The sequence below is a fragment of the Strix aluco genome, chromosome 20, assembly GCF_031877795.1.
Source record: "Strix aluco isolate bStrAlu1 chromosome 20, bStrAlu1.hap1, whole genome shotgun sequence".
NCBI lineage: Eukaryota > Metazoa > Chordata > Aves > Strigiformes > Strigidae > Strix > Strix aluco.
In genome coordinates this window covers 7,318,274-7,332,490 of record NC_133950.1, presented here as the reverse complement: position 1 = coordinate 7,332,490, position 14,217 = coordinate 7,318,274, and the positions used below count along the sequence as shown (strand labels likewise).

The following is a 14,217-nucleotide window of genomic DNA, read 5'->3' as shown; positions in this document are numbered from 1 at the left end:
AATCCAGCATCGTAACCTGCAAGACCTAAAATGTTACTTTGCACGAGTGAGGCTCTGATGGAAGATTTTGAGAACAAGAAGCTGAGATGGTTCAGTGCATCACAAAAACAAAACAATGCCCCAAAAAAATCAAGAAGAAAAAGAGGCAAACGGCGGGTGATTCTTCTTCAAGAGATTTCTAAAGGTTAGTTTGCTGGGCTGCAGAGGCTCACTGAAGCTTTGCCTAAGGGGAATGCATTTTTTATTAAGGAAATAACTTTCTAAACACAGAGCACTTCTAATTTCATAAGTGAACAAATGGTTCAATTCCTACTGAAAACTTGAGAGGGAGGAATGTGGTCCTGCGTCTCAGCCCTCTCGAGCTCCCTGTTGCTTCTCACCATCTCCTTCCAGTGGGTCTTGCTCGCTCTTTTTCTGTTCCCGCTCTTGCACTGGGATTTGGCCAAACTTCCAGAACTAGACTTCCCATCTGAAACTTGATCCTGCTCTCTTTGGGCCTCTGAATTTATACAACCTATTGCACAGAATGATCAGACTCCCTGAATCTAGGTCAGAACACACTGACTGGAGTGATTTAGCTATAGATATACTCCTTTTTTTTTTTTTTTCAAATTTTCTCTTCTCTCTCCCCCTTCTCACCCTCCCGCCTTTCCTGGAATAAAAGCAGGTCCTAAAAACAAGCCAGAACATTATCAAAAATCCTGACAGCTTGCTTAGGAGGCTGAGCAGAGGTTTGCTGGGATATGCAACTTGTTTTACTATTGCTGCCGCTATGGTATGACGACTGCTCACAACTTTGAATTCACAAAGGAAAAAAAAAAATTATTCTTTCAGGGGTTTTGCTAAATTCTCCCCTCTTCTTTTCACTGCCTCGCTGAAAGGATCCATGAAGCTGCTGCACCAGAGGCCACGAAAGGTCACAATCTCTGTGGGATGCTGTAAAGCAGAGACTGAGAGGGGTTGGTGGTGATCTATTGATGTGTCTGTAATAACAACAAGAATAAAACGGTAGCCATAAACCTTTCATCCTGGGGGGTCCCACAGAGCTTTTCAGAACGTGGGCCTGATCCAGAGAGGTACTGAGGGCCCTTACCCAGCCATAAAAGCACCACAAATGCTGGTGGGCAAGCACCCACTGCCCGGGGCCGAGCACCTTGCAGGATCCGGCCCCGCCGGGACACAAGCATCACTTTGTCTCCGCGCGACCGCTTCCGTGGGAGGTCCCTGTAGCACTTTAGCAGCACAAAGCAGTTTAGATTGAAGCCGGTGTGTGAGTAGCGAAAAAGATGCCGTACTGGGGAATGTATGGAGAGTTAACTGGCCCCAATTCCAAGCTTGGGATAAAGGAGGGAGGAGAAAGGAAGAGGAAATAATTCACTAACAGTATCCCATGCGGGTTAAATGTCCCATCCATCCTGATCAATGAGAACACTGCCGGTTTTTTACCAGCGACACAAAAGGGTCAGCAGGGTTCAGCTGCTGTGCCCCTCCTGCCTCCTCTTAACCCCCGGCGCAGGCGGGCGGCGCGGGGGACGGTGGGTGGCGAGGCAGAAGGAAGCAAGCTGACAGGCTCACCTCTGCTCCGCCGGGCTGTAGGTCTGTCCTCGCTGGCAGCTGCTGATGGTGATGGGGTCGAAGTTGTGGAAGGAACGCAGGGCCACCCCAGAGATGGCCACAAACTGGGAGCTGAAGCTAATGAGGACAGCCTGGGTGTGATAAAAAGGGTGACTGAGGTCATGGATGACGGGGATAATCAGGGGATTGTTCCTGCAGCTCAGGACGTGGACACCTGCCAGAGGAGAGACAAGATCAGAGGAAGGGTCAGACTTAACACAATCACTTCCCGAAGCCGTGGGCACTTCAGAAGCATTTCACCCATAGGAACAGACCTATAGAGCTGAAAAGTTATGGTAAGCTGCCTGGAGGGGCTTCCCAAATCACTCTGGAGAGCTTAGCCGAGAAGTATATCCCTCCAGACAGCTGAAGAAAGGCTGCCATTCTCTCCGCAAGCACGACAGGCTCTCAGAGTGGTTTCTTTAGACCACAGCTACGTTCCTATTGTGCTCTGTTAAATCAGGAGCAACCATCACGGAGGAAGCGGAGTCACACTATTGTAAAACAGGTCTGAGAGGACAGTTGGAGCCTTTATACCGGGCATCAAATGGTGCCGGCAGGCTGGGTGGCTTTGTGCACCGTGGGCAGTACACCACTGACTTGTTTGTAGCTGTGCATGTCATTAGCACTCAGTGTAAAACTTTTTTGCATGAGCTCTACACCAAATGTGCCCAGTTTTGATTTTTTTGATAGTTTTCAGCCTCAGGGTATCTTGCTCTGCTAAAAAAGGCAAAGATGGTTCTGAAGAGAGAAACGAGGGTGATGGGCCCACTAAAGATTTTACAGGTGATCGCATTTGAGAAGAAAATAACCGTGTCTTGGGAAAATAAGAGTGTCTCAAGAAGTCGAGGTGCACAGAAGCACCAGAGAGGTGACAAGGAGAATTCTTAATCCCTTTTCTTCATCAGAGAAGGCACTCAGTGATACTTGGGAAGAAATTCCCATCTTCAAGTAGAGGCAACCTGAATTCAAATGGGCCAAATCCATCTCAGGGGTAACTCAAAGGACAGACAGCTGTCGGCTGGCCTCAAAATTCATTAATTGAGATTCACGGCCTGACGGCTGCCTGCAAAGCCCTGCCTCCGCAGCTCCATGGCATCGCTCCGAGGATCAGCTTGGCTCCAGCTCCATTCACTTCACTGGAGCTCCCCCAGCAACAGCTTTGGCCCAGGCCCTTTGGCTACCCTGATACACTTACGAATCTGAAAATAAAATAAATTCTATTTGCATGTTCAACTGGCTCAGGGATTTCTATTATTTTTTTTTTCCAGTTCAGGTTTCTTGACTCAAAAGGGAAAAAATAAAAAAGTTTTCATTTTTCTCCTTAGAAAGTGATTTCCTGTGAATTAAGACAGACTTCTGACCACTCTCTTTAAACATCTACCTCCCACCCTCTACTTTAAAAAAATCTTCCTGTAATAAAAAAAAATAAAATAAAAAAGCAAACCTCTTTTTGTTTTGGTCTTTACCTGACCCTGAAATAACCTCCCTTGTCTACTTGCCTCCCACAGGTCTTTTGATATCAGCTCCTTGTGGAACGGTGCACGTTTCTCACTTACAAACAGGTGCAGTTAATACTCGAAATCCCGGGTTCCCAAATTCCTTGGAAGTTTCTGCCTTCTCTGATGGAACGCCAAGAAAGACCTTATGGTATGAGGCTGTTTATTCACTTCAATTTCATTCCTTGCACTCAGGTGGTGTCCACAACAAAACAGATCCTCAGAGCTGTGCTGCAGTCGCTGGTGCTTTCTGACCCCGACAAGGTAAATGGGGGCTGAACAGGTCAGGTTCCTGTAACTAACTGCCTTCATTAGCAAAAAGCACTCAAGATACTACAGGTGCCCATGGCGGGGCAGTTAGAGCTGTCTCCATGCTTGCCCCTGTTTCTGGAGCTCTGTATCCACCTGTTCATGCTCAACAGCTCTTGCAAAGTACCCAGCAGCTGAACCCCACTGTCTACAATGGCTCTGAACTAACGGCGCTGAGGTATTTGGCAGCCCAACCTCACCACCTCCTATCGAGACTCAGAAGAAGCTTCTCATTGTTTTCTGGGAGTTCACACGGTAAAAACTTGCTCTGACCAAGGTGGGAAACTGCACTTCTGGATAGACTGCATTTTGCTCATGGGAGTCTTTAGCACACTGAAGACTGATCGAGCTTTAAATAATTGCTACTTCCTTTTGGACATACTTTTAATTTGCCACTAACTTCTGCTTAAGGCTGGCTGACCATCTGCAGTCAATCCTGCACCCAGTGCATGACGCTTTGCATTTCAGCTGCAGTTTCTAGCTTGCCATGGTGATAATTCAAACACATCAAACACAATATCTAGGAAAAGGATTTAATGCCACACCCAGAACTCAAAACAGGGATCAGGAGCTCTGCCTGAGTGAGAACTTCTGGGTAACCTATCTACACCTCTCCTTTGCTCCAGGCCAGTCTCTTCTGAAAAGGTCAGAGGGGCTTTTCCATGATGAAGGCAGCATTTCATCTGTGAAGATCTCCAGGCATCAGTCTGAGCCATGCCAAACTCGTGTTGCAACTTCATCGAGGATTTCAAAACCCAACCCTCAGTTTCCTCTTTGCTCCTCTTGTTCTCTTTCTCTCACAATCTGTCTGTCTGTCTCTATAAAATGTCGCATTAAGTATTTGTTGGCATGCTTTTGTCTCCATCATTTATGTCTCAGAGGGAAAGAGCTATGAGCCACTGTTTTGCAAAAGGAGGAGGATAAGACTACTCCAGGGGCTCTGGCAAACTGGGAGCTATCCTGACTCAACCTACACAACATGCTATGAATTTTGGTTTGTTCTTGGACAACAAACACCACACATACTTTCTTTCTTTTTCTCCACACCCTATGAAATTATATATTACCCTGGATAGTCATCCAACACCTGTCACTTGTGTGTGTCCACTCTCCTCATCACTAGTAGGACATTCATTTGAGTTTCAGCTTATCAAAATTGTAAAGTTATGGTAAAACAGAAAGCTGGGTGAGTGGGTTACATTTCCTTAAAAACCGCTCCTGGGGCCAGATGGCCAGCTGTCTTCCCATTGGAAAGAAAGGGCAGGGGAGAATTGAAAAGGGATTATGCAAGTCCTATCCTGACACAGAATTGGGAGCTAGGGTGAGCTCCTTGGTCCTGGAGCTTAAATGCAGCCAGAATCAATTCACCAAACACAATTCTCCCAGGTTCAGGGACCTGTGCTCAAGGTAGAGATAAAAATGGTCTATCCTGGCACTTCAACACAGCTAACAGGTCCACAGCCTCTGTCAGGAATATCTACTTGAGGCCATGCAAGCAGCCCCTCAAGGGCCATGGTGCTAGACCTGCATCAAACCTGAAATACTTTGCATGAAAAATTTTGGTCATTAAATGGCTGCAGAAACCCCCCTGCAAGCAGGACTAGAGATCCCACCAACTACACTTTGCGAAGCAGAAGTGTTTGCTGCACCAGCTGGTGCAGGTCCCTCACTCCCAGCTGACAGCAGTTCACTTGTATCACTGTCAGTGTCTCTCCAGGGAGGTGCTGTGTGTGAAGCATTCAAATAGTGCCTATTTTCATGACTAAAGAGGAACTAGTCACTTCTGAACACATAGTGAACAGGTATGGAGAAATGTCTGTATAAAATGTTGCACCATTTTCAACAAACTCTAGGGAAACTCAGGTTTTGGAGCATTAAGCAAACACTTTTTTTTTGTCTGATCCTGGAAAAACTGAGCAAGAGTATTGGTCAGTTTATGTATGGGGGTGCCAACAGATTAAGCAAGTGAGTTTAATAAAATACAGTCTTACCAAGATCATGGCTTTGCTCTTTGGTGTCAAACAGCTGCACACCGATGGTCTCCTGCTTCTGATCCAGATAATAGGTCCCATCAGTGACCAAGTGAACTAGGACCGCCGCAGCTACCATAGGCTGGGAAAAGTAAGCCTGGGAAAACAAAAGCCCCACAAAGACTGAGGTGGAGAACTATGATGGGCTTTAAAAAAACCCAAGGGTCAGTCCAGGACTTTTAAAATAACAATTCCCATCCCAGGTCACACAGAAGTCTTCTCTTGCAATCTCTCCTACACAAACTAGATAAACTCGAGTCAAACAGCCCTGCAGCTGGAGGCTGTAACCTCTCAGAAATTCAATAGCCTTGTCACAGGAGGGGACTTCACTACTGACTCTCTAGACAGTGCTCAGAGGCTTTGTTTTGCTATTTTGCACTAAACAGGCTTCAAAGAAAGGAGCAGTTTGGCCCTGGGCAGGCTGTCCCATGATATTTTGCCTGCTGGAGAAACTTTGTACAAGCAGGCAAAGAGGATATTTCTGAATGATACATGTGCTTCCTACCTTCAGCCAGAAAATGGTCTGTGTCATGTGGGAGTACTGGAAGTTGGCCGTGCAGGGATACCAGGCATACTGAGAGACACCATCGTTCAAGTCAATCACCTTAGTTCGACACATCTGTGGGAGAAAAAAGAAACACCAAAACGTAGATGACAGCAAGGAAGTATTATGACTGTTTAAAGTGGGCAAAAAAGGCCAGGTGACCTGCTAGAATAAAATAATACACAGTAATGACATTTCTAAATACCATGAGATTATCCAAAAGTTAAGTTTCCAGGTCTTCCATCTCAATAAGAAAAACTGAAACATGTAAAGGAGTTAAAGACTCACAGCAGCTGGATAGCAGCCAACATTTCCTCTTACTTTGATATGAGGTCTTTGACAGCATTCAGAACAACTTTGCTCCCACCCAAATGGACTGTGACTCTTCCCACTGGAGTCAAAGTGATGATCACTTCTGAACGGACGAACTCACAGCACAGACAGGCTGCCGATGCTCTCCACAGTACTCAAGCAAAGCTCTATTTAAACCTGCATCTTACTGTAACCTCAGGGAAGTCACAGATGGCCACGCAAACTTGGAAGCAAGTGTAGCCAGGAAAGTCCTGTCTCTACAAGCCAACTTAAGCAAACTAGTTTCTTGCTTTGTTAACTAGTTTCTGTAAATGGAATCACCTTCTTCCTACACCTACAGCACTTTCCATGGCAGTCAGCAGTGAGATTATAAGCAAACTGCTCTTTTCAGTAAAGAACAAGTAGATGAATCCCAAGGGCTGGCATGGATGAACAGCTCAAAGAAGAAAATGCCAGAATCCAAGTACCAGAGCGCCTTGCAGTGCCATCAGTATGTAAGATGTGAAAATGAAGCTGCAAGAAATTGTAGGATTTACCCCAAACCCACACTGCTCAGTGAAGCTGCTTCAAAAAAGAAACATGCATGACCATAGTCTTCATTCCCCCAACAAACATGAGAAGGGAAAATGCCCACCATACAAAAGGCTACAACTGCATTAGAAGGACGCTTCCAGCTGAGGCTCTTGGAGCATCTGAAGGGTGCCTGTCAAGATTCACAACACTTTGGTGAACTCAGTGACTGTCACTACCAGAGACATGGGGATAGAGACAATTCCTTGAGGTCTCATAGTATAGTGGCAATGGAGCTATGAATGTAACCCAAGAGGCCAAACCATCTCCAGCAGTTGTGCTAGCCACGGGAGAGCCCAGGACTGACCACACAGACCACCTGCGCTAGGTGCTAACTGGAGCTATGTACTCTTGGGGACAGTATTAGATTTCTTTCCAAGACCAGAGCCTGAACTGAGCAATCAGGTGGTGATGTGCTGTCAGTAAAGCTGTTCCCATAAGCAATTTTCCTGATTATTGAAACAAAAAGAAAACCCTGAAGTGAAACAAGAGAATTAACAGAGATGTTTTTAACCATTCAAAATCCTATGCCCAATCAGTAACGCTGCATGGAGCTGCCCTCTTGGTCTCGGCAAGCAAAGTCTGGGCAATGCAAAGAGAGCCTGGGATGCCTGGGAATGAGAAACCAGATTGGCTAAAAGTGAGGTAATCACCTCTATAATCTGAGTCCCTCAAGATCCAGCACAGAGGAATCTATGGGCAAAACATAAATCAGCTTTAATGGGCTGGAAGAAGATTTTTAGTTTATTTATTTTTTAAAACAACTGGGACCAAGCTTCATTGAGGCTAGCCAGTGGATAGTGTTACATTTTACAGCAGAGCAAGGCTTTACATAAACTATCTTTGGCATTTGAAATCCAGGCCAGCAATTCGACATGTACCATTTCGCAATTCTCCCTTCTTGCATTTTCAGCAGCCTGACTCTTGTTGGGAGCATGGTTTTTATTTTAATACCTCTCCAGCTAGGGAATTTATCTTACCCACATCTGCAATTTATATGGTCAGAGAGCTCTTTGACATGAACAAAGGTCTCATTACTTTTATATGATTTTGTTCTTATTCTTATATCTCCTGCTCCATTGGTCCAAAAAGGTGGTTGAAAGAAACAAAAGTACTGATGTTTGGTGCATTTTAAGTGCCACTTAATGGATGAGTGAAAACCTGTATTAAGAAATCACCCAGACCTTCACCAAAAGTTTGAATCAAACCCAAAATAAACCCCTGCTGAGGTGGGTTGGAAATCTCTGATAGCTTTTAAATGCCTTGTTTGATTTGTGTGCGTGTGTGAACTCTAGCACTTTCTGCTTCTGCCTGAGAATATTAGCAAAAATTTTAACACTGCATAAAGAGCCTGTGTTTGAGACACGTGCAACTGAGGTGTGCGGACTCAGTAGACTGGTTGGGTTTGAACAGGTTAGATAAGCTTCCTCCTGCTGAGGCTGATCCATTGCTACTCAGATAAGTGTTTCAAAGTGGTACTGGGGTAAAAAGTTCTTTTAGGAGAAAAGTATAATTGAGAAGTGTGGGAAAAGCCTAACAGACATGACATTAGGAGTGGCTACAAGAGCCTCTTCTACATTAGCTGCTATCTAGTAAACTTAGCTAATGGCAAAAAAAGTTCTTTAAGATTTTATAATAACAATCTGATCGGATAAACAGTCTCTATCACCTACAGACTATTATCTCAATAGGCTCTAATGCACATGGTAAATACGTCTCCTTTTCAATTCTACCCAGTTATTGAGTGTCACACCACAACTGCGAAGTCTGAGAACCACTTACGGGGAGAGTCTTTCACACCTCTGCTTTTAAGGCATCCCTAGAAGATGGCAGCAGCGTGAAGGCACTTATTACTGCAGTACCACCACTTTCAAGTTACAAGTTCTAATGGCCTGGAAGACAGAGCATCATCTCTCCTCATGGCTACAAATTCATAGGAATTTATGCTTATGAGAAATAAATCATTTCCTAACATCCTCCGTTTTGCTACAGTGATGCAAAACAGCAGCTAAAGCACCTGACAGCTGTGGAGGGAAGAAGGGATAGATGTACTTTTCATTTCAGGGTGTTACCAAACACTAAAGTATTTGCTTTGAAGAATGACGGCATCACGCAGGACTCAAAACTTCGCTCGCTGGGGCTTATCCAGGTTCTCAGACCCACACAGCAACTGGGATCCACAGCAGCTTAGTATCTGCTCCAAAGTATTCGGGGACTATTCATGTCTGCTTACTGGAAGCCCATGTCATACCCCTCCCTAGGAAGCTGCTTTCAATTAAAAGAACTGATGTCTGTTCCTCTTGGAGGTTCTAATCCAGCTTGTCTCCCACCCACACATTTTGTACACAAACATCGAGAGACAGAATGAACAAGGCCAGAGAGCACTGTGGGATCTTCCCACAAGAGGGAATGCCTGGAGGATTCCCTTTGACTGATTTATACAAGCTCTTGTCAATCACAGGGACAACATGTTCTTCAAACCGCCTCTCCTGTTTTCCTTCTCTTACTCAAGGGGACTGAGGAATGTGTCAGCAGAAAGGGAAAAGTGATATATCGGGAGTGCTTAGTTCATTGCCACATCTAAAATGCATTTACTATTGCAATCAACTCCATTTCCTCATAACATTTTCCTTCAAAGTAATATGGGAAAATTTGCTGAAGAGCAGATTTTGGAGGGCACCTTTGTGAATGATTCCCAGCCATCCCACGACTTCAGGCAATGTTCAGTTGGGTTGATGGGCTCCTGTAGATGAACTACAGGCTAAGGATCATTGAGCCTGTGGACTGGGCACTGGGCTAGGTCTCAGCCTGACTGTGCCCAGTGCATGGCCCCATTACAACCTTCTGGGCAGCACTTGGCTTCTCCAGGCCTGAGGCCCCCATCTGTAAGACAAGGGTGATATTCTCCCATGTCACACGGGTATCTTGAGGGTAAAAGCAATTAGCTGCAAAAGGTTACAAAGAGAAGGGACAAACAAGCACATACATGTGTGAAGGACATACCTCCCCACAGGAGTGGGTTAAATACAAACAGATGCCATCCCACTCTGTCCTTCCCATTGAGCAAGTACAGCCAGACACCACAAGCTTTGCATACACTGGTGGTTCTCATCTCTCACATTGTAACATCAAAATAATTCTAAACGCAGACAGGCAAAGCTGCTATTTAAACTAGAACGCTGCCCTACTCAGCTCTGGCGGTGATGCCGCGGTTGGAGTGGACGTGCCTGTCTGCATGCCCACGGGCGGCTGTAAACAGAGCAAATCTCCAGTGCACAGACCTGCCTGCTCCCAAAATCCCATCTGTTGTCCCATGGCGGGGCTTCCTCCAGACCATGTCTTCAAGCTAAGTATGGCTGTGAAGGGCCATAATGAGCACTTGGCCATCAGGCAGTAGGGAGCAACCTCTTTCTGGAGAAGAGTGGAAATGGTTATCATGCCCCAAATGTGAGGTTGCTGCCTCTCCTGCTCTCCTTTCTACTGGGGACTGTGCTGCTGCCACTTCTGCAGCAAGACAGACAATGCTGTGGGTTTCTGGGACGAAACAGGCTATACCCTGTCCCATTTGCAAAACAGCAACCACAGAACAAGCAGGAACAGGATCTATTGGTAAAACCCACAGTACCATCTATTTGTGGAGTACACAACATCCTGAGTGAGGCTGTACAAGTGCACAGAAAAACTCATGGACTGATATGAAACCCATGGAGGCACAAACAGGAGATATTCTGTTGTTTGAAGATCCAGCTAAAGACCAGATTTCCACCATAATACTGAAACTTAATTAATCAACAGTTTTTAGCTGACTGCTCTGCAAAATGCTATTTATATTTAACTTGACACATGCCAGAGAATCCCAACCATGACATAAGCAGCATTTTAACACATCCCTTACAGATTAAAACTTTCTCTCTCCATTGCCAGACATGGGGGCGAGCAGTCACCCAGACCTTTTATTCTTAAATATGTTATTGTTCTTGCAGACCTAAGGTTAATCTTATCCAAGGATAAGAAACTATGGTGCAGTTGCTAAATATCAGAAAGGTTCCTGCTTGTTTATTGCCCAATATTATAAGGCAGCTTGACTGCCACATGGACACCACCCAGTTTGCCGACTGCAGCACAGACCTCCAATCTGTTCTGAAAGCTGTTGCACTGTTCTTCTCATTTAGGCTGGGAATTGGGTTGGAGTTACAGAAAAATGAAATTGCCCACATTAGTGAGCACTGAACCGTTAAAAAGGCCACCATTTGGGTTCCAACAAACACCTCTAAAACCAGCCAATTTCTATGAACCTCAGGAGCCCACAGAGCTCAGATAGAAATTGTACACACAGGCTTACTCAAGGGACATCAGAAATTTTGCTCTGGGTTCTCTTCTAGGTTCTGGTCAGAAACGCTTTAGGACTAGTCTTTACTAGTGTTCTGGATTTGTCCTGTCAGAAGATTTGAGTCAACAGTTGTCTGCCCAGCTACGGAAGTCAGCATTGCATCATTTCAGGTTGGCCTCTAAGACTTAAGGAAAGCATTCAAAGTTACTTTTTCCAAGCTGGTACATATATTAAATTTTTATGTGCACTAACAATGAGTTTAAAATACCCTGTTGTTGTAAAAAATAAAATAAAAAACCAAAACCAAATCAGAGACTCAGCAGCATAAGTTATAAGCATAAGATGATGAGAGAAAGCTGTGTCCTCCCTCTTTCAATAGCCCTCTTACCTTCTAGTCTGCTGCTTCTGTCTCAGCAGCAATTTTCCCTTACCTCTGATGCTCATGAACTGCAGCTTCTACTCCAAACCTCTCCTTGTCCTCTGTGTCTGATAATACAGTTTTACTAAGTTTCGTGCTCTTTGTTTGCTTTTGCCTGTTTTCACTGGGGTACTTAAAGGTCTGATGGCAAAAGATGAAAAACTGCAGCATGTCCTGCTCCAGGACAAAGGCATGCAGGCAGGTGATCAACAGAAAACCTTTATCAACTGGAAGCTGATAAAACTCCTGGGGTAACACACTGATGCTATATTACTCCCAGATTCAGTTGGCTCAGAAGTAAGAGGAAATCTCATCTGTCAATTTTACCCGTGTAATGAAGAACAGGATTTGGCTGTGGGACTGGGAAGCAGATTATGTCTCCTGCAGGACAAAATAAATCCCCATTGCCAGTTGCTATGTCCAGTCTCTGCACAGCCACTTCCCCTTTGAATCTGGAGCAGCCGATGGTGTCTGGACCTTGCAGACTTAGTATTCAGTTAGCATGTTACTACAGCTTTCTTAGCACAGAGCCCCAGTTTTCAGCTGAAGGTTTGGCTGGATTTTTTAGTAATTGGAAAGTGACCTATACGTGCACAAAAACACTACAGCCGATACGGCATCAATCGTTTGTTTGCATGTGACATGATGATAAATTCCTCTATTTTACAATAAAAATGATAGTGTTCATTTCCAAATGGAAATTTCCTTGGGTAAAGTTTTGGATGTAACACAGGGCTGTGATTCAGAAATGAGTGGGAGATGCAAGGGCTATTTTGTTTTGTCATATAAGTAGGTTTAGTTTCGGGAAAGTGGATGGGAGCTACAGGGATTTCCATTAAATGATGGCCCAGATTGCATGTGTATTCAATGTGTGTTATAAACTTTAGCTTTCTCAAAAAATGCAGTTATTCCACTTCCAAAGAGTCTGCATGAACAATATATTTCAATTTTTAAATCACACAGACCTGCATTCTTTGAGCTTTCCTTTGAATTTCTGTTATCTCCAGATTCAAAGCAAACTTCATTTAAAACCGGTGAGTTCAAATCAAAATCACATAAAACCATAAACTTCACATGGTATACCTGAAAAAACTGTAAAGCAGTTCTGACTGGCCCTATCCCAAACCCACATCGGTTTTGACATCCAGCCAGGTGTAATCAAAATATCTAGGATTCTAGCTGGACCTGTGGAAAAAACAATACAGAGTTTTGATTTTACAACAAAACCCTAACCAGATGATTTTTGCGTGGTTCAGAGGATCATCCCAAAGACATCAGTTGAGCCAGAGCAAGAAACTACAGAAAGAGTGAGAAAAAGAAGAAATAATTGTGCTAATGGGGTTTAATAATCATCTCAACTTTTACGCAAGCCCACAAGTAAACACCAGCATTTGGAGCTTATGAGTGCAACTGGTACTTGCTCCTGCTTCTTCTGCAATTCAGTAATGCACAGTGAAAGGATGCAAAAGCAAGTTACAGCTCCAAGTGCCCAGCAACGCAGAATACTGTCTCATGTAGCACATGTGCTCCTGTTTATTCGTATCAGACCTTTGCTATTTCTTCGACACAGCAGTAGGACATAAAGATGCTGCTCTCAAACAACAGTATCTTCCACCCCAGCACTGTTAGGACCTCACCTAAGAGGCATAATTCTTAGAATTAGCCCTGAATTGCGTTCTGCTATTATGTGCAATAGAAATAGCAGCCAAATGCAGACAGACAGCATAAAGAAACAGCGCCCAAACAAGACCTTGTACCTTCAGTTTTGCAAACACCAGCCTCATTAAAGCTAAAAGACATTTTCAATCCACAGCAAAAGCTCCTGTCTACAACTTCCACACTGCTGCTCACAAAAGTGTAAAGGCATTATAGACTGATAAGTGCTTTAACAGACTGTATATCCATCCACTGGAGAGCGAGGTTAAACAAATACAGTAGCCAGAACATTATTGTTGGCTGCACACTCGGGTTCCCGAACTGCCTGTCTCTAACTTGAACCAGCTAGGTCCACTACAGCAAAGCCTGCATATAACTGCGGGCCAAGGCTGGCCGTGGGGGTGCTGCAGCAAAGGAAAACAATCCCATCCCATAAGCTTTTGCCACTGATGAGTACAGCAAAAGCTTTTTTTTTCTTTTTTTTTTTTTTTTTCTTCTTCCTTTGACTGAAGTAGCTTCATTTCGGAGCAGCTGGCATCAGAAAATCAAATTGTCAAAGGCAGAATGTGTGCCGCGCTTTAGAAGGATCTTAAATACATTTTTATTATTGTATTAGTGGATCCGACCCACTCGATTCATTGTAGTTTTGGTGGTTTGGCACTCCCGCAAGGCAAAGCAGGATTGGGCTTGCTACAATCCACTTGGTAACATCCCCTCCCTCCTTCCCAAAGCTGGTCCTATAAATTTGCTTGGATGAAGAAAGCACACAGCTAGTTAGAGAAAGCCCCAAAGCAACAACAACAAATCTCTAAAGAACTTCAGCTCGATGGGGAGTTCTCCATCACCAAAACACACTGTCTGAGGTGGACAGAGATGCTTAGAAGCACTTGAGCAACATTTCTGATAGGAAGAGAGACAAATAAGAAAAAAAAATA

The 14,217-nt window shown here is 44.4% G+C and overlaps 1 protein-coding gene across 1 annotated transcript in view; it reads right to left on the bottom strand.

The window, feature by feature from the left end:
* PAPPA (pappalysin 1) overlaps positions 1-14,217 on the bottom strand; it is a 183,259-nt gene that overhangs the window by 52,754 nt on the left and 116,288 nt on the right. The window contains exons 11-13 of the mRNA XM_074846175.1: positions 5,958-6,071; positions 5,414-5,549; positions 1,576-1,789 (exon numbers count right to left, since the gene is read on the bottom strand). Of these exons, the coding sequence (XP_074702276.1) occupies positions 1,576-1,789; positions 5,414-5,549; positions 5,958-6,071 (464 nt within the window). The remainder of the gene's footprint in view (positions 1-1,575; positions 1,790-5,413; positions 5,550-5,957; positions 6,072-14,217) is intronic.